This window comes from Nyctereutes procyonoides, unplaced genomic scaffold (assembly GCF_905146905.1).
Source record: "Nyctereutes procyonoides isolate TBG_1078 unplaced genomic scaffold, NYPRO_anot_genome, whole genome shotgun sequence".
In the NCBI taxonomy this organism is placed as follows: Eukaryota; Metazoa; Chordata; class Mammalia; order Carnivora; family Canidae; genus Nyctereutes; species Nyctereutes procyonoides.
The window spans coordinates 18,297,038-18,318,055 of record NW_026575044.1 but is presented as its reverse complement, the minus strand read 5'-3'; the positions used below and the strand labels follow the sequence as shown (position 1 = coordinate 18,318,055).

Below are 21,018 nucleotides of genomic sequence, written 5' to 3'. Positions count from 1 at the left end.
TATGTAACAGTTTTATAACTTTAGTACTTACATTTAAGTCTTTCATCCATTTCGAATTAATTTTTATATATGGTGTCAAGTAGGGGTCTAACTTTAACCTTTTACAAGTAGGTATCCAGTTGTCCCAGCACTATTATTGAAAAGGCTATTCTTTCTCCACTGAACTGTTTTGACACTCCCATCAAAAATTAATTGACCACAGTGCATGGGTTTATTTCTGGACTCTCAAATTTATTTAACTGATTTATATGTCTATCCTTATGCTAGTAGCATGCCATCTTGATTACTGTAGCTTTGTAGTAAGTTTTGAAATGAAGAGTATGAGTCTTCCAACTTTGTTCTTCCTTTTTAAGATCGTTTTATCTATTCTGAGACCCTTGAATTTCTATATTAATTTTAGGATCCAACTTTCAATTTCTGCAAGGAAAAAAAAAAGGTAATTGGGATCTTGATAAGGATTGTAGTAAATCTGTAGATGAACTTGAGTATTGCCATTTTAACAAGTCTTCCAATCCATGGACATAGGATCTATTTCCATTTATTTAGGTCTTTAATTCCTTTTGCTGTTTTGTAGTTGCTAGTATAAAAACACTTGTACAAAACCTTTAGTACGCAAAGCCTTTTATGTTAAATTCATTCCAAAATATTTTATTATTTTTCATACTGTCATAGAATCGTTTTCTTCTTTATATTTTTGGATTGTTCATTGCCCAGGCATAAAAATAAAATTGATTTTTGTACATTGATCTTCTACCCAGGAAACTTGCTGAATTTCTTCACTAACTTTAATGGGTTTTTTTGAATTTTTAAATAGATTTTTTAAGAAGTTTCCATATAACAGAATGTGTCATCTGCAAGTGGAGATAGTTTAAATTCTTTCTTTCCAATCTGGGTTCCTTTTGTTTGTTTGTTTTTCTTACCTAGTTGCTCAGGCTAGAACTTGCAGTACAATGTTGAATAGAAGTGACAAGAGAGCCAACATCCTTGTCTAGTTCCTGATCTTAAAGGGAAAACATCCCATCTTTCACCATTACCTATCATAGTAGCTGGGGTTTTTAGTAGATACCCTTTATTAAGTTGAGGAATTTCCTGTCTGTCCCTAGTTTGTTTTTATCAGGAAAGATTGTTGAATTTTTCAAGGGATTTTTTCTGTGTCTATTGAGATAATCTTGTGGGGTTTTTTCTTTCATTAGGTTAATATTAATAATTATAGATTTTTTTGTGTGTTGAAACAGTCTTGAATTCTGAGAATAAATCCCACTTGGCCATATAATTCTTTTTATATGTTACTGAATCTGGCTTGGTAGTATTTTGTCAAGAAATTTTGCACCTATATTTACAAAGCAGATTGATCTGTGATTTTCTTTCTTGTGATGTCTTTGTCTGGCTGTGGTGTTAGGGTAATACTAGTCTCATAGAATGTGTCAGGAAGTGTTGCCTTCTCTTCTAGGCTTTGAAAAATGCTATTAATTCTTTAAAGATTTGGCAGAATGTGCAAGTGAAGCCAACTGAACTTGGGATTTTCTTTGTAGGAAATGTTTTATTTGTTGTTTTTGTTTTTGTTCTACTAATTCAGTCATTTACTTGATTATAAGTCAGTTCAGATTTTCTGTTTCTTCTTGAGTCGGCTTGATTGTCGGTGCCTATCTAAGAATGTATCCAGTTCATCTAGGTTAACTGATCTGTTAACATACAATTATTCATTTCTTTAGAATCCATTTCCTTATAACTCTTTTTATTTCTTGAAGGTTGATATTAATGTCTCCTCTTTCATTTCTGATTCTGGTAATTTCCATCTTCTCTTTCTTCCTTGGTCAGTCTAGCAAAAGGTTGGTCAATTTTGATAACTGCAATTAACGGTCTTTTAGTTTCATGGATTTTCTATATTTTTTCTTCTCTATTTCATTTATTTTCATGATAATATTTATTATTTCCTTCCTTCTACTTGCTTTGGGTTTAGTCCATTGTTATTTTTCTAGTTTCTTAATGTGAAATGTTAGTTTGTTGACACAGGATATTTCTTTTTTTTCACAAAGGTCTTCATACCTACAATTTCCTTCAAACACTGATTTAGCTGTATCCCATAAGTTTTAGTATGTTGTGGGTTTTTTTTTTCATTCATCTCAAAGTATTTTTCTAATTTCTCTTCTGTATGCCTCTGTGATCCATTGATTATTTAGGAGCATGTTGTTTAATTGCCACATTATTTCCCAAATTTCCTTTTGCTTTTGATTTCTAAATTCACACCATCATGGTCAGAGAACATACTTTGGAGGCACCTGGCTGGCTCAGTTGGTAGAGTGTACAACCCTTGATCTTGAGGTTGTGGGTTCAAGCCTCACATTGGGCACAGAGATTACTTAAAAATAAAATCTTTAAAACAAGAGAGAACATACTTTGTATTATTTCAATGCCGTTAACTTTACTGATACTTTTTTACCAGTAAAAATATTTTACTTATCTTATGGCCTAACATATGCTGTGTATTGGAGAAGGTTCCATGTGCACTAGAAAAGAATTTATATTGCCTTCATGAAGGAGAACTTGTGGAGATCCTTACTCTATCACTTCCACTAGTATCCTCCAGACACTGAAATCTTAATATAAGGAGGACTATAGACCATCAGTGTATAATAGAAATATAATGTGAGCCACATATGTATGTTTAAATGTCTATTAACCACATTTTTTAAAGTAAAAAGAAGGTAAAATTAATTTAATACTATATTTTATTTAGCCTAATATATATGGATATATATAACATTGTTATTTTATCATATAATCAGTATAAAGTATCATTGAGATATTTTACACATTCTCTTTTCATACTAAGTCTTCAAAATCCACTTAGAGACCATCTTGATTCAGATTAGCCACATTTTAAGAGCTCAATAGTGATATGTCCTATTGGCTATGCTATAGGATAGTGTAGTTTTAGAACAAGTACTCTTGACCAAGGGGTCCGCAAATAGAATTGAGGGGGTTTGAGCTTGGATGGGGAGAATAATTTATCTGTATTTCACTAACTTCCAGTGAACTTAAGCACTTATTTGAATTATAAACATAGCAAATAAACAACAGCTCTATCAGTATTACCTGATACTTATCAGTATCATATATATATATATACACACACTTTTTAAAAAGTATAGAAAGTATATATACTATATAAAGTAACTGTTTTCTTTGCAATTCTATTTATTTTATTCATTTCCCAACATTATTCTGGAAAAAATAACGTACACAGTCCTGGAAGAGCTGGCCTGCGTGCAGCACTCTGGACAGCAATAGAGAGTGGACAGGTGTCTTAGGATCATTTATCTTTATCAGAACACCTGACAAGCTTCCATATCCCCAAATACCCCTGTCCTCAAAAAGCTGTATTATCTGATAGTTTGTCATGGTTTCTCTTAAAAGGATCTCCGGTCATCCAATGAAGACAGCCATATTGTGAAAATGGAAAAGCCCAGTGAAAGGAGTAAAAGGAGAGAGAGCGGGGCAGCCCATCGGGGCTCTGCAGGCATGGGGGGCATCAGCCTCTTCCAAGCAGTGGGCTACCTCACAGGGGAGATGAAGGAGTGTAGGAACTGGCTGAAAGGTAAACAGATGCCCCAGGAAGAAGCAGCCAGGCTGGCCTGGGAGACAGCACCCCCCTTGGGCCTGGGTGGAAGATGCTGCTCCTTTGCTCACTCATGGAGAAGACTCTCAGCTGGAGTGCTCTCACCCTGAGTTGGCTGTGGGTGGATCGAATGTACCCTAATGACTTGGAATTCCCATGGTTTCAGAATTAAATTCACTTCACTGATTTTAGTTCTTTGAACTAACTCTTTGCCCCTACATGGAGTAGGTACAGTATGACCACTTTAGCAACGTATGAACCATTTCCCAATCTGTTCCTTCCCTGGTTCCACAGCCACTTATTATGTGCCAAGAAAATATCGACCTCACCCTCCCTCATGCTCTGGGGTTCATTCTCTCCTTTCAATGTCCTTCTTCTCCTAGTTTCCCTCAATTAAATACTGCAACAAACACCCCTACCCTCCCTACCCACACCTGTAGGCTGTCCTAGAAACCAAGCCAGAGACTGAGGCAGAATGTATGTCCTCTCTTCTAGACCTGGCTTCCTCCACGTCCTAATTCAATACTGATTCCACAGCTGGACTAATATCATTTCTTTTCCAACGTCTTTTCTCTAGACTACTTTCTTTGCTGCTCAGATACCAACTTTCAACTGAGTCATACAGTGCAACACGAAAAGAGAGTTTCCTTCCCTCCTCATCCTTTCCCTTGGACCAATAAATTTCCTTTGGAATGCTCCTGAGGCTTCCTTGCCAACCAAGCTGATGGCTGGAACCGTGTTAAATTGGTCTCAGCACGGTGCCTCAGTCTGTATGGCAAAAACACACCCACTGTGGACTGATTGCCTAGCCACTCAGAAACTCAGGCTGGGGGCGGGGGGGGGGGCAGGCCAAATGAGACAAATGTCCTGGCTTCTGCATCCCTGTTGGCCTTGGTTGCCATGCCAACCAGTGGTCCAGCTGGGAAGTACCAGCTGCCCCCCTGCTGATACTTCTGCCTATCTCTTTCAGATAAGCCCCTGGCCATGCAGTTCACAGACTGGGTCCTGAGGGGAACTGCTCAGGTGATGTTTGTCAACAACCCTCTCAGTGGACTCATCATCTTCATAGGCCTCCTGATCCAGAATCCCTGGTGGACAATTGCTGGGGGCCTAGGGGCAGTGGTCTCAACCTTAACTGCCCTCGCCCTGAACCAGGACAGGTGGGTCCCTGTCATTGGTGGTCGTGGGGTCTTAAGGTAGACAGGTAGAGAAGTGTTTACTTGAGTAGTCAGCCAACCTTATCCTACCAGCCTGCCCAAAGTCTCCCGAAGATCAACTTTCAATAGGTCACTGGAGGCCTCTACAGAATCAAACAGAATTAAACTACTCCTTTGCTCACAGCAAGTGACAGCACTGGGCTCCTTTGAACTGTAGATCCTTCTAGAAACCCTCCCTGGGAGGCAGGTGCAGAGGAACACTTAAGCGGCTCTTCCCTCATGGAGCCTACCATCTAGTTGAGGGAAGATGAGGAACTGGCAAGAAATATCTCAGAATAACATGAGACAGTATGTACCAGAAAGTTCAGAAAAGACAGACATCTCTGAGGGTGGAAGGGGATGAGAAGGGGCAGCCTTTAAGCTGGAAACATGGGATGTGGGAGAGAGGAGGAAAGGACAAGAGGAAGGATGGTGCAGAGGCAGGAGGCAGCTAGAGGAGGGGCTGCAGAGTCCAGGAACAACAACAAGTAGTATTTTATGTAACTTGACCGTTTCCACAGACTTTGCCCGACACTGTTCCAACAGTTCTCAAACTTTCCTGATGGCTAGAATCATCTGGGCTGACTATTAAGAAACATGTCTTCTTCAGGCCAACCCCTTCTATTCCCTGCGACAGTCCCATTCAGTGGGCCAGGGAGGGGGTGTTTTTAACAAGATCCTTCTGGATGCTTCTGATCATCAGAGAAGTTTGGGAATGCCCATATTTTTAGTGTTTTTCAATTTGGGGGGATTCTTTTTTTTTTACACATTTTTTTATTTTTTATTTTTTTATTGGAGTTCAATTTGCCAACATATAGCATAACACCCAGTGCTCATCCCATCAAGTGCCCCCCTCAGTGCCCATCACCCAGTCACCCCCACTCCCTGCCCACCTCCCTTTCCACACCCCTTGTTCGTTTCCCAGAGTTAGGAGTCTCTCGTGTTCTGTCTCCCTTTCTAATATATCCCACTCATTTTTTCTCCTCTCCCCTTTATTCCCTTTCACTATTTTTTATATTCTTTGGGGGGGGGGGATTCTGATCCATTTGTGGATCACAAATTAATTGTCAGCAGTATTTTTTTAAATCAAAATACTAGGATAAAATAAAACAGATTAGAGTAATAGTAATCCGTATGTAGTAGATATTCTGTGAAATTTTTGTTTCATTAATGTTGGGATGTGTTGTGTATGTGGGGGAGGTGTATATGTAGAGAGAAAGAGAGAACTGGGTCATGCTATCAAATATATTCCCTCTATGGGTCACTGTGAAAAAGATTGAAAAGCACTGTCATGCCTTGTTACATGTGATTCTCACCGCCACTTCCCAAGGCAGACAGTGAAGGTAGGAGGATCCACACTTCCCAAGTGAGAGAAAAGAGACTGTGAAGGGCAAGGTGTTCACCTAAGGTGCCACAGTCAGTGGGAAGCAGGGCTCGGGCTGGGACACTTGGCCTGCATCTCCTAGGGCACACTCTCCGTGTCACATAGACAGCATGAACAGCAAGGCCAGAGGCACCCTGGTGAACCCAGGGAATGGGGAGTAATCAGAATTAATGGTGTTGTAACCAACATCACACCTCCTCCAGGCCCACCTGACATTCCAGATGCCACCAAGGCAAATTTGTGAGTCGGCTTGTCTCCCCTGAGAAGCCTTTCATGCATCTCTCAGGTGGCCTTGGGGGACCACTCCAAGTCTAGCAACCCGGGAGGCCAGTCCAAATTGGATGACTGAGAGACCGAATTCTTTGGAGTGCAGTGACATAAAAAACAGGCTCCAGCCAGGATTTTGTGTCTCTCTTTCAACCACTAGCTTCCCTATTCCTACTTCTCATGGGCAGCCCCTCTTAGCCCCATCGTCCTCATCTGTGAGATTTGTGACTTACTGGCTCACCTTTGAGGAGCCAGAGTCCCTTCCTGCACTGACCGTCTGAATCTCTGACTTTCCTCCCAATTATGATCAACTGGAAAATTTGCCAGGCCATTCAGAGAGCTGCTTCATGGACATCAAAATTACAGCAGAGACACAAACCATGCCTGTCAAGTCCTCCCAAACATCTTTGCTAAGACAAGAATGGGCCTGTTTGGCTTCCAAAGCTCTCTCTGATGGGCCCCAACATATCTCCCACTCAGCATCGCACTCTTCCCGATCGAGCACTTTTGCCTCTATCTAATCCATTGTTTCAAATCTCTCCTCCTCCAGGGAGCCACCCCTGATTTACCCCAGTGCTCTCTGAACCCTCCTTTCTCACTGGACAACTGCAGAACATATCTCAATAACTCTATGGGACAGTTCTCCAATAGTTTTCTGAGTCTTCTCTCCCGGGCAATGTTCTAAGCATGTTCGGGACGGGAAGTCCATTCTGAATGCTCCACATGCTACTACAGTGATTCGAAAAGATTCCAGCTTCATTGCTGATAGGCCAAGACCGTGTCTGACACCATACCTTCAAAGCCCTACAGCATCCACGCACACATCTTTCCAGGGAATCCTGATGTCACCACTGTCCCCAACAAAGCATGGACACGGCCACATGTTCTCATCACAACCTCTACCATCCCTCCCCACCACCCCTACTCTCCAACCCCCATCCCCCTGACCACCCCTCCTTCCTGTCCACCAGTCTTATTCCCCGTTGCCTCCTCCACCAGCCCTATGTCTCCCTTTATCCCTGCTACCTTGCCCCCACTGGCCCAGAAGCCACTTCCCAGAGAGGATCTTCAGGTCAGCGACACTACTGCTGCACCGTCCTGATGGGATGTAGTCCTCACAAACACCTTCTTGGCACCAGGGTTAAACCTAATTTTATATCCTTGTTAGTCAGAGGGGGACGTAAGGTCATGGGTTTCATTTTGACAGCCAAGCCAATAGGCCTCCAAAGGGTGAGTAGAGAAGTGTTCTGGGAGTGAACTTCCCCAGGGAGGGGCAGCTATGGATGTCGCCCTAATTTTGTCTCCCCTGTGCTCCCTTGTTTAATTCCTACTGTTCCCACTACACCTTGCCCCTAGGGCTACAGGACAGCCCCTAGTGGGCTTTTCTCAGTTTGCCTGAAGCAACCAGTCTTAAAACCAAAAAAGTACTAAATGCTACTAATGCTGACCAGAAATGGGAAAATATAGCTAAACTGCAAACACACTTAATTGTTTTCCCAAACATGGGTTTCTTATTTACAGAGAGATTTTCTAGTCCTGAGGACGTTCTGGACCCCAAGGGTCTTGCCCACCATCCCCCTGCCTATCTCCAGCTGCCCCATATGATCCTGGCCTCAGGAGCAGCACCCCCCACACACTGTCCAGTGGCCCATACAAGTGTCTCCCACAAGTGTCTCATGTTCAGCTTTTTCAGTGACTGTCCAGAGACTCCCCATTCCCCTCAGTCTAGCTGAGCCCATCTCCTGGCCCCTCCAGAGCTGAGAGCTCCCCTCGTTCCAGACCTCAGCCATGGCCTCCACTGGATGCAGACAGTGAGTGGGGGAGGAGCTCTAACATTGGCACATATGCATTCCACAACAGACGTTGCCTGTGGTCACACTGATGTCAGACAGACGAGCTGCAGCCTAGGCAACTTCGAGTCAGGGACAGGGGGACAGAGTGCCGCACACAGAGCTCAAGCTCAGGCAGGGGTCTTCAGGGCCTGGCCCAGTCCATCCCTCGCCCCACTCCCCATTCCCCCAGCCAGCAGAGCTATGGGCAAGGGCAGTGTTTATCAGCATCAGGGAGGGAAGTTTAGGTGCATGTAGACTTCCCTGATGAGATGAAAAGAAAGGATAGACTCAGGCTTGGATTCTCTAACCTCCAGGGCCCTGCCTGCCCTGCCATGGGGAGAGGCACCTGCATATCCACTCAGGGATGCATTGTCCTCCAGGAGAGGCCAGGTGACAATTACAGCCTCATGCAGTGCGGGATCTCCTCCCTCTTCTCTTCCTCTCTCCTCCCAGTCTCCTACACACACACACACACACACACACACCTTCCCCAGTGTCAAAGCTCAGGTTTTTATTAGATCTCCCACTATATTTAGCCATCTGAAACCCCCCCCCCCACCCTGAGAAGCCAAGGGGAGAGCTCAGAAGCAGTGAAGAGACTTAATCCTAGAATGGCAGGGTAATCAGGTCTGTGGGGAGGGTGTGTATCTAGGAAGGTGCTGGGAGCTATGTGACTGCCCAACATTCATTCAGGAGTAAGCTGACTTTTTTCTGGGAGTACTGGGTGGGGGGGAGGGTGGAGAATCCCTATAAGCACCACCAAATTCAAATGCAAAGTAACTGCCCCCACCCCCAGGTCCGCCATCGCCTCTGGCCTCCATGGGTACAACGGGATGCTGGTGGGACTGCTGGTGGCTGTGTTCTCTGAGAAATTGGACTATTATTGGTGGCTTCTGATTCCTGTGACCTTCACAGCTATGACCTGGTAAGACACCTCGTTCTTTCTGCTCACAGACCCACAGGGCCCCAAGTTGTTGTGTCTTACACCTGACAGGGACGTGAACCCTCCTGGAGCCCAGTGCTTCATAGGCTGGCTTGTCCCACAAGACACAGTGAAAATCCATGAATTTGGTTGCAACAAAGCAGATCAGATCACTTTTTTTATTTCGGAATAAGAGAGACCCTTTAGAGCAGCAATGAGCACAGGTTTTTTTATTGTACTAATAATCTTCCTTGAATGATAGTTTTAATAATAAAGGCTAACATTTATTGAGTATTTCCTACAAGCCTGGCACAATGCTAAGCCAGGTCAGGTTATAATTGTCCCCAGTTTACAGAAGGGAAGACCAAGTCATGAAGAGCTTAAGTAACTTAACCCCAGATCGTATTTTTACAAAGTTTTTGATGATGAACCCAGAATCTGCAACTGTAAAACTCCAGGCTACGTGGGAATCATCTACACCGTGGCCTCAGCAAGGTGATAAAGCTATAAACTCGTTTGTGACAGAATCGGAGCTCTCTTGGAGTGGACTATCGGTAGTGAAAGCATAGAATCTTTGAACAAGAAGCATCAGTTAAGATCTTGCTGTGCAGTCACCTCATTTTGCAAAGGAATAAAAAAGTCAGGAGGAAGGGTCTTGGAAACAAATATTGGCGGAGACCAGGGGCATGCTAGGCCTTAGCTCACCCTGCATCTGTGGCCTGTCTGTGGTGCCTGAGGCTTTTATCACTCCTGTGCCCCAGTACCAAAGGACAGGAGCCTGAGGTGTCCCATGTCCTCCAGACCGTGCCCTGCAGCTCCGAGACATGCTGACTCATTTTTAACATCTCTCCTTAGAACATATCTTTCTTCAGTTTCTAGAGTTTCTAAAACCCGTTAATTTAATTTAGTTTAAGTATTATTGTATTACTTTTTAGGAGTACTTGTAAATGAATTACTACGTTGAGCATTCTGAGCAATTCAAGTTTCTTCTTAGGGTTTCTGTCTTTATGAAACCACTGGGACCAGAAGCTATAGCAGTCATTTCTGTGGGGATTTTTCTCAGTGCCCCCCACCTGCCCCCTTGTAAGGAGTAGCAGACCTTATCTTCATTTGCATCCCTGTGGTTACAACAACACAGATGAAGCCTCCCAGAAGCTGCATGGCCAGGCTGCAATGGGTGGCAGTGTGTCTCTAGTGTCCCCATCCCTACCCCAACTCCCCAGGTTAAAAGACAGAAAACCATCCAGCACCCAACTCTGTGCTGCTGTTTCAGTGTGTTCGCTAATCTATTCATGTAGAACCTAAAACCCGTAAGGTAGGTATTAGGAATGCCATTTTCCAGGTTTATCCAACAAACAAATATTAGCTGAGTGCCTGCTATGTGCAGGACTATTCTTGTGAACAAGAAATTGCCTCCATCCTCTTGGAGTTTATGTAATTCTTGACAAAGATAGAAATAATGCCCCCCAACTAGTTGAATAAAAAGAACATGTCAAGATTTGATAAAAGCACTGTGAGGAAAGGCAAACAGGGTGAGGGGACAGAGGGTGATTCCAGACATGAGTGGTCAGGGAAGGCCACTTCATAGAGGGCACATTAATGCTTTCACCTAAATGATAAAGGGCAGCTGCTGTCTGGACATCTGGTACAGGATGCTGCAGGCAGAAGCAGTGGCATGTGCAGACCCCAACAAAGGAGTGTCTGTGTTCAGGAAATAAGACCATAGAGGGGCTTGCCCCCTGTGAACAAAGAGAATTGGCAGGAAAGGAGGGCAAAAGTAAGTGAGACCTATATTCCATTTGCTTTGAGGATCCAGTAAGCTTTTTGGTTTTATTACAACTGTGATGAGAAGCAGCAAAAGGGTTTTAAGCAAAGATGTGATAGGATAGGGTTTAAATTTAAACAAACCACTTGTCTTGCCGTGTGGAGAATGGATTTTAGCTGGAGCAAGAGTGGATGCTGGAAGCATCGTCTGGAACCCACAGAGAAATGAGAATGGTCTGGGCAATGGTGACACACAGGAAGGTGGTGAGAAGTGGTTGGGCTTGGAATATATTTTAAAGAAGGTGTAGGCAACAAGACTCGCTGGGAGGCTGTGGTGTGCAGGGCGGGTGGGGAGAAAAGAAAATCCAGTAGACTCCTGTAGTTTGCCTGAGCACCTGGTTTGATGCACAAGACTAAGAGAAAAAGAGGCTAGTGGTGGGAGACAGGGCACAAATCAAGAGTTCTGTCAGACATAATTATTAGGCTTTAAATTTCCAAAGAGATATGTTGACAAAGTAACATCCAAAACTTTGTGATACATTCAAGACTTGGAGGGTAGAAGCATATGGAAGATATTTTGTCCATTTAACTAAAGGATATAACTCAGAAAAAGAAGATTAAAAAAGAGAAGACCCAAGGCAGAGCCATAGGATCTTCCAATAGTTAGATGCCTAGCCGAAGAAGGAAAGAACCACAAAGAACAGATGACAAGGAGTGGCTGGAGAAGCGGGAAGAAAAGCTAAGAAAGGGCAGTGTGCTGATAACCCAGACAGAAAGTACGTCAGTCCCATTGGAGCATCCAGCTGTCAAATGAAGGGAGCAGGGAACGGCCATAGATTTGGCAAGATCAATGTCATTGGTGAAGTGGACAGGAGCCACTTCGTGCTATGGGGAGAACACACACCAGATGGGAGTAGGTTCAGGAAAGAAAGGGGTAGGAAAGATTGGGCATAGCCATCTCCTGAGGAGTAATTGCTATGAAGGGGAGCAGAAAAATGGAGCAAACTAGCTGAAGGGAACATCGAGTTAGAGTTCTTGTTGTAGACTTACAAGAATGATGTAGGGGAAAAGGGGAGACTGAGGCTGCAGGAGTGAAGCCTTAGAGACAGATTGGATCCTGAAGTACAAGAAAAAGAATTGGCCCAATAAAGAAGGAGGGACATTTTCATTATGTGACAAAGGCAGAGAGAAAGTTTGTGGGAGCTGGGCCATTAGAGTGTGTGGAGCTTATGGTTGGGAAAAATGAGGCATCTTGCATCTCATCATTTCTATCCTTTTTAATGAAGTCGAGCAAGGTGCTCAACTAAAGGGAAGCAGCTAGTGAAGGTTTGAGGAGAAAGTGAAAATGTGAAATAGTTGTCTCAGCAATTTGGAGAGTTAGTCTGCCAGGGCTGTGTGGTAAGTTTTTCAGGTAGTCTTAAATGCCCATTGGACATCCCTGGTCAACAAGGTAGACCAGTCAGCCAGATCATGTGACTTCATGTTTTGTCTAGCAGTTTACCGGGTGTGGAAGACGCAGGGTGTCAGGTGTCTGCGGTGGCTGATACCTTCAAGAAAACTAAAGTTCAAGGAGAGTCATTACCTGATGTAGCTCACTCAGCTTGTTAGTATGAGCATTAGGATTTGCACCCAGCTCCATCTGTCTCCAAAATGCATGCTCTTCCTAAGGAAGAGGCCAAGAAGAAAGAGGGCACAAACAACTGAAGGCTCCATCTTCACATGATGACTTCCAGAGTTGCTCAAGGCACTTCAGCTGAATCCAGGACCACGCATTACCTATTTGTGCCATAACAGCCACCTCCTACAAGGCCAGACTTCAAAACGTTATCATAGCCCAGGATACGTACATCTCAATGATATTGATGATGTCGTACATCTCAAAGGCAATGCATGATATTTTCTAAGGATGACATTTTGTTTCGTTTTCTCGGTTTAAGAAATAAGGAAAGATCTAAATTATAAAGTTTACTATTTGAAACAAATTATAATACTTTAAAAAACTTGTTTCTCAAAGATTCACCCCTAAATTGAACACCTTATTCCCAGCCTTAGATAAATGGGCCACTAGAGTCTCCAAGGAGCCAGGAATGGCCATGCCAAGGAGATGGAGGTGGCACTGTGGCCAGAGCTAAAGAGACAATGTAGACCTAAGGATGAGCATGGATTCACCGTTTGTCTCTCTTATCTTCAGCCCACTTCTTTCCAGTGCCTTGAATTCCATCTTCAGTAGGTGGGACCTCCCAGTCTTCACACTTCCCTTCAACATAGCCGTGACCCTGTACCTGGCAGCCACAGGCCACTACAACCTCTTCTTCCCCACGACGCTCGTGCAGCCCATTTCTTCAGTGCCCAACATCACCTGGTCAGAGATGGAGATGTCCTTGGTAAGTGCCCCAATGACAGGTGACCTTGCTTCCACCACATGCCTTCTTGATAACCAGTCTGTTGATTACCTAGGTTCCCTGTTTCTCTAGGTGCATCTCCACCAGATGTTCGTCATGGGAGAAGATAGGACAGGGAAGGGCTGCTGCCGCCTCCATAGGTTCTTTTACTAAACCCTTATTGAAGACCTGTTATGTGCCGGGCACTTTATCAGACACTAGGAATAAGGGAGTAAGAGGACAACAAGCTGTCTGCCCTTTTGAAGTGTCCACTGCACACAGGGAAATACAGTAAACAAGCTCACAGACAAGTGCTAAATTGATAATACACAATGGTGGGGTTCAGGGAGAAATACTGAATAAGATGGATGGTTGGGGGAAGAGGCAAGACACTAAAATAAGAGTTGAAAATTAGGATTTTGGGGCACCTGGGTGGTTCAGTGGTTGAGCATCTACCTTTGGCTCAGGTCGTGATCCTGGAGTCCCAGAATTGAGTCCCATATCGAGCTTCCAGAGAGGAGCCTGCCTCTCCCTCTGCCTGTGTCTCTGCCTCTCTCTCTGTGTCTCCAATGAATAAATTTTAAAAAATCTTAAAAAAAAAAAAGGAAAGGAAAGAAAATTAGAATTTTAAAGATATCATCAGTAGAAAATGGGGATGAGTTTTCGTGTACTTTCCTTATCAGTGGCTCTCAGGCAGGGGTGATTTTGTCCTCCTGAGAGGGCAAATGTCTGCAGATACATTTTTAGTCATCTTAACTGAGGGGAGGGGTGCTACTGGGATCAAGTAGGTAGAAGCCAGGGATGCCGATAAATATCCTACTATGCACAAGACAGCCCTCCCTGTCACAAGAATTATCCAGCCCCAAATGACAATAATACTGGAGTTGAGAAACTCTGCTTTATATCCAACTATCATAAGCATACATATTCATTTATTCTACTGATGTCTAGACACCAGAGATGAGGCGATATAATAAAAATCTAACATAAGATTACATATATAGAATTGCAACATTTGGCCTTGTTAATGGCAACATAGATCGCCAAGAGCTCACGCTAAGGCAAGCTTGTTACATACCAGACACTGTTCCAAGCCCTTGGCTTCTGAAATCGTTTAACCAACCCTCATAATAGCCCAATGCTGTTAACTTTTACCATTATCCCTGTTCACAAATGACAAAACTAAGGCACAGATAGGGTTAGCTGACCAGGGTCCAACTGCAGCTTGTGTGCCTGAGCATAAAACCCAAGCAGCCTGATGCAGAGCCCAGGCTGTGAATGCTACCCACTTCATCCCAGGCAGGACAGGCACCTCCCAGGAGCAACCACAGTGAGGCAAAACCCTCTGCTTCTCGGTGCAGTCCACCCCTCCTCACTGGGTCTCTTTATTAAGTGCTGGAGTATTCTCTACCTTCCTCAGAAATCCATCCCCTCCATCTTTCACCCATTGGTTCTAGCTCACCTTTTTAGAGTAATTCAGAATATTGTTTCCAGGATTGCCTTTTGAATGCTTGCAGACATAACCTATGTCCTTAATCCTGTTTATGCAGTCTGATTCCTGAGCCCTTACTACCCAGCGAAGCCCATTGTCTACATATACTTAAATACCCAGCATGACCCTGCTGCCATGTGCTGAGCTCCAGGGCCACCGCTCCCAGGGCGAGGCAGGCAGCACAGGTCCTCCAGGGCTGGCCACACTCGGCTCTGAAGCCATCAGAAAAGGAAAGGCTTCCCTGCCCCTACTGCAGATGCTGCTGCAAAAATTTTGAAGATTTTGTCATTTTAAAGTTTGTCTGGGGCCCCAGGCAGGAGTAGGATTAGAGAGTCAGGGTTAGGGCCTAAATCCAAGAGGATGGAAAAGACAGTGCCCTCCATTGAAGGGAAAGCCCACCCTCTCAAGTGGAAAACAGCAGTGGGAGCAGGGGTAAAACCCTAACTCTGCTAGGACCCAGGGGGTTCCTCATCTGGCAGTTAGGCATATTGTCTTAGGGGCCCAGACCTGCTGTCCCCTCACGGCAGGGTCCAAGTGACAGCCGCAGGGGCATGTGGCCCTGCCAGAGGGAAGGGCCCACGGAGACCCTACCCACCCCCACTATGAGGCTGTGCAGTCCAGCACCAAGGGGAATACAGAAGGGAGATAGCCACAGGCAAGAGATGCTTCTTGTTCATCTTCAAAATAAACAGGGTAGCCCAGGTGGCTCAGCAGTTTAGCGCCACCTTCAGCCCAGGGCCTGATCCTGGAGACCCGGGATGGATTCCCACATAAGGCTCCCTGCATGGAGACTGCTTCTCCCTCTGCCTGTGTCTCTGCCTCTCTCTCTCTCTCTCTCTCTCTCTCTCTCTCTCTCTCTCTCTCTGTGTGTGTGTGTGTGTCTCTCATTAATAAATAAATAAAATCTTAAAAATAAATAAATAAACAAACAGAAAGTGGCAGGACGCAAATCCACAGGAGCCCAAGCCCACCGTCTGAGCTCCCCGACATGCCACTACTCCGACACTCGGCTCCTTCTCGTCCTCACCATGCAGATCCCCACACCTCTGATCTCCTCTTTAAGCCAACCATGGGAGTGACTTCCTTTTTATTTGTCAGGCCTGTCACTGTTACTGGAGAACTGTCTGGAATAGAGAGCAGGAAGGGGCCTAGGGCTCAGTAAATTTCCATGCACACCCTACTGCCCTTCACACCTTCCCCACAGGGTGTCGGGAAGGAGGTAGCGGGGAGGGAGGTGGCCACAGGGCCACAGTTCACCAAGCTAAAATATGGATCCCAGCAGAAGAAGCTGCTTTCTGAACACAGACTCCATTCCGTGGCTGCTTGCCCCTCATTCCTCTAGTTCTTAACTGCTTGCACTTCAAACCTGTGTTCCCAGAGGGGAAAGGGGAAGTAAGAACCCCCTCAGCATCCTGCATTCCTGAGACTTGGAGAAGTCATGGAGTATTTACTGAGTAGTTGTCTAGCCAGTTCCCCACATGGAAGCTGGGTTCCCTGAACTGACACCGAGCCTTCTCAGGGCTCCTTTAAATCAGAGGCACCCCACCCTGTCACTCCTGGCAGAAGGCCATAGGCTCAGGCCCAAATAGTGCCTGGTGATCAAAAGGCCACTCATCCAGAGACAAGGATGGGCAAAGCTTAAAAGCTCTGTGGAATTCCTCAAAACACTATTCTCTAAAGAAATCACACTGACTCCGGAATTAAATCAGTTTGTTAAAAAATTACAAAATTTCTCCCAAGGGAAGATGTGCAATGAACCCCCAACATCTGCAGTAGGTCACATATAACTAACCAAGTGGTCCCTAGAGTCAATGGCATGTTAGAATCTCCTGAGGCCCTGGTCAGGTGCATACCAGTTAAATCACATTGTCTGAGGAGAAACCAGGCATCAATTTTATTTTTTTAAGGATCTCCAGGTGATTTCAATGAACAGCAAAGTTTGGAAACCGCTGAGCTAAGCAAGACATACTTATTAAGCATCTAATATGTACCCAGACAAAAAGGAGCCTTGCCCTCAAAGAGGTCACATGACCTAGGAATGAAGTAAAGACTGCAGGATTTTAAAGCTAGATCATCTGCTAGGGCAGCCTCCTTATGTTACAGAGGCAGACACCAGAGCCCAGCATGAGGAAGTGACATACCCGTCATGAAGCCATGAGCTCATGCAGAGCCCCCTGAAATCTGGAGCCCTCAGCTCCCAGGCCAGTGCTCTCCCTGGCCCGCCAATCTCCCTCCTTTCCCTCTTCCCCTCCTCTATCAGAGCTGCATGGCTCAGCTTGAGCAGAAAAGGGCCATCTGGCCACAAAAGCAACCATCTCCAATTATACCACCACCAAATGGCTCTCAGGCTCAGGGATGTTGGCTTTGTTCTGTGTTCCACTGTTGCACACATTAACCTTTCTGCTGAATGCTCCCTGAGCAAGGGAAGTGCCTCCTCCTTCCCAGACCCCCAAAATACCCTAGGGAACACTGAATATACAGCAACCACTTATAGACGAAGGGTCAAATTCTGAGGCTTTAGCCTGGCTTTTGCCACCAATGAGCTGGGTGACCTTGGATTAAATCAATCATCAGAATGGCCTAAAATATTTCCAATATTCCTGGAATACTTGTAGGATTTTAGAAGGTCTAATGGAAATACCTTAGGGCCCCAAAAGCCCCAGAGGCAGTCTAGAGAAGAGGTTATCCTCTGGTCCCCTCAAAGCTTCTCCTCTCTCAGCAGAAGCCTTGTGTCCCTCAGAAGCACTTGTGTTGGGGGCCTTGCCCTGCTTTGCATGGGGGATGCCAGATGCCTGCTAGGTGGTGGAGTGAGGAGTGATTTGTTCCAGCTGGTGTCCTTCCTCCCAAGTTCTCTTACATGCTGGAGGGTCCCGGCATCCCCTGTTCCAGCCCATTACCCCCACCAGGAATGGCTCAGTCCTGACCCCAAGGCCTGGGCTTTGCATTATGTGCCCACGCTCCAGTAACCTGGATTCTGTTGACTTTGCAGCTGCTACAAGCCATTCCCATCGGGGTCGGCCAGGTGTACGGCTGTGACAATCCCTGGACAGGCGGTGTGTTCCTGGTGGCTCTGTTCATCTCCTCGCCACTCATCTGCCTGCATGCAGCCATTGGCTCAATCGTGGGGATGCTAGCAGGTAGGAGAGAGTCCCCCTCTCTGCAGGGAGGACTTTGGGATAATTTTCCTGAGGTCATTTCACCACTGCACATGGCAAATACTCTAGACCTATTTTCTTCACTGATGTTTTTGAACACTGTCAAGGATAGGGACTTATTTTTCCCTTTCTTGAGTCTCCGAAGGGAGCAGACTGCAGCAGCAGGATATATGGAGAGACACAAGGGACTGAAGACCTGATTGGCCTGCTAACTGAGCCCCTGGGAGCTGAGCAATGGGAAGAAGGGGAGGGTAATTCAGAGAAGGACAACAGCAAACTACGGGGTATAAACGATCGAGCACTTCAAAATCTCAAGTAAACTAAAAAAAAAAAAAAATCTCAAAACTTGTGTCGCTATTTGACAAACATGCCTTAATATTTCTCCATGTATGCATATGTGTGTATATGCATTTATGTCTGTACATGTGGACAGTAGAGCCAGAAATTGGAGTTAGGCATGTGGGACTAGGATCCTGTTGGCTCATTTCAATATTTTTCAAAAACATCTTGGAAGCAGAACTTAAAAGATTACTTGAAAATAACTTCGAACTTACCAAAAAATTACAAAAATAAAAATGGGACACAAAGCACCCATACATTCTTCACCTGATTCACCCACTGTTCACATCCCACCCTCCTGCTATATTATTTCTCTATCCCCATGTTTCTACATGTGCACATACATACTTTTCCTCCACCATTGGAAGCAGACCTTTCTTAAGTGAAAACGTTCTTGCTAAAAATGCAGTTGCTTTGGCCAAAGGAGTAGGGAAGGCCAAGAATCCCAAAGCCTTGACCTCCCCTCACCCTGGAAGTAGTCATACCCCTGTGTGAAATCTTCAGAACACCATTTGGAAACCACTGCTCTCTTCCTGTTTCCAGCTCCTGAAGACCATATGCCATTTGTAGAGGCTCCTTTGATGGGAGAGGGGGAGGGACTAGAGGGAGATGGAAGGAGCGAAGCCACCCTGAGACCTGGCACCAGCCACGGGGCGGCTTTTGTGCTGGGACCTGGAACTGCCCAGAAACATCACCCCTTGTCCCACAGCCCTGACAGCGGCCACGCCCTTTGAGACGATCTACATGGGCCTCTGGAGCTACAACTGTGTCCTCTCCTGCATCGCAATCGGGGGCATGTTCTACGCCCTCACCTGGCAGACCCACCTGCTGGCCCTCGTCTGTGGTGGGTATTTGGGGGAAAGCTGGCAGCCAAGTCGTTCTGCTATTCTTTCCTTCCCTCCCTACTTGATGTGAAACCCATGGGGGACCACTGATCGGAACTGAGCAGCAGCGATACAAGGACCTGTGGCTTGGGTCCCAGCACTGGGGTACTTGAGGTGCCTCTTCTGTCAAATAGAGTCACAACCACACTTACTGCTATTACAGCAGTGCTATAGGTGTACAAGATCACATATGCACTTCCTAATGTGCTAGTGGCAGTGTTCTGATGTAATAACTTTTCATCCCACAACCTTATAGAGCACCGCTGAGTGCCAGGCCCTACGCTACACATGGGCAAGGCAGTGGTGACCACATCCTCATGAAGCCACATCTGGCACATTAGGAAATGTATAATCATATGATGGTTAAGACCGTGATATCTGAAAAGATTGTTGGAAAGACCCAGTGAGATGATGTACCTGGGAGCACTGAGGTCTCAGAAAATCATTCCATGGGAGCTTGATTCCCATGGAGCAGATAGCATGCCATCCCAAGGGAAATGGGCTACAGGCCTTATTACAGTGGCAGCCCAGCACCACCTGTGAACTCAATCCTCCCAAGCCCACTAGCAGGCATCGATTGTCGGCCCATTTTACAGGTGAGGGAATGAAGCCCAGAAGGGTTCATGAATTTGGTGTAGAACACAGTTATTAAGGGCAGAGGCAAGATTCAAACCCCATCCCCATCTTTTCCACCAGTCTTCCTGCTCTGGAGTTGCTTACATTCTCTGGAAACAGCAGGACTTTAATAAGCAAAATTAGAGACATGTAATGGACAGAGTATCATCCAGAAGAGCTTTTTTGTTGTTTTTCTTCCCCACTCATGTGCGGAGACTGTAAATGACTTCCATGTCCCTTGCATTCCCCTCAGTGGCCAGCAGGGAGACAGTAGACTTGGTAAATATTCTTCGAGTCAAAAGTGCCAGATATTTTGAGGCTAAGATTGTAACTGCCTTCGGCCTTCAGAGAAGTGGCAGATTCTTACGGCTAGAACCATCTGGGAAGGCTTCGGGCGGAGCATGGGGTTTATCTCAACACCTCCAGGGTGGGGATGGCTGGGAGGGGGCCGGAGAAGGTTTTCTGGACACAGAACAGAAAGAGCAAAGAAAAAGGGGCAGAAGGAGCTTGTTCAGAGGCACAGGGGTGTGGATGAGCCCCCCTAACTGTCCTGGGGGCCACATCCGAGGGTGAACTCAGATGCCTGGCTCGTAAAGACAAGCTCATGGACCAGTAAGGTCCAGCGGGGTCTACCGTGGCTGCTTAGAACCTTGGACAGGAGGAGACTTGTTGGGGGCTCATGTAGTCTGACCCCTCACCCCCCAGACAGACTCTCCCCAAGGTCAGTATGGACAAACAGAAGATGCTTACTGAGCCCTGACTCTGTGCATGAAAGTGGGGAAGGGAGAGAAGGCTTTAACCTCTGCCCTGGGAACACCATCTGGTGGGAGAGTGGCTACACCTACCTGCAAAGATAACCACCATGGCGGTTATGTCCAGCAAATATGCCAGATGTCAGGGTATGGTGCAGACATGGAAGCTGCTAGAGACAGGATGGGACCTCTGCCCTTGGGGAGAGGTGGAGGCAGACCCTGGGAAGCTGACTCCATGGTGCTTGTTTTTCTACAGCCCTGTTCTGTGCATACATGGGAGCAGCCCTCTCCAACATAATGTCAGTGGTAAGTTTGGACTCTCCTGAACATGCCACTCCCCAGCCAGGGCTTGAGGACATCTGCAGTTTGTGGAAGAATCCTGAGTGCGTTACGGTAGCTAGTCAATGTCTTTGTCA

General features: G+C 45.7%; 1 protein-coding gene across 1 annotated transcript in view; it reads left to right on the top strand.

Annotated features, from left to right (window-relative positions):
- Positions 1-21,018, top strand: part of SLC14A2 (solute carrier family 14 member 2) — a 79,502-nt gene that overhangs the window by 28,548 nt on the left and 29,936 nt on the right. The window contains exons 4-10 of the mRNA XM_055323504.1: positions 3,418-3,598; positions 4,590-4,779; positions 9,095-9,223; positions 13,176-13,368; positions 17,847-17,994; positions 19,061-19,195; positions 20,859-20,908. Of these exons, the coding sequence (XP_055179479.1) occupies positions 3,418-3,598; positions 4,590-4,779; positions 9,095-9,223; positions 13,176-13,368; positions 17,847-17,994; positions 19,061-19,195; positions 20,859-20,908 (1,026 nt within the window). The remainder of the gene's footprint in view (positions 1-3,417; positions 3,599-4,589; positions 4,780-9,094; positions 9,224-13,175; positions 13,369-17,846; positions 17,995-19,060; positions 19,196-20,858; positions 20,909-21,018) is intronic.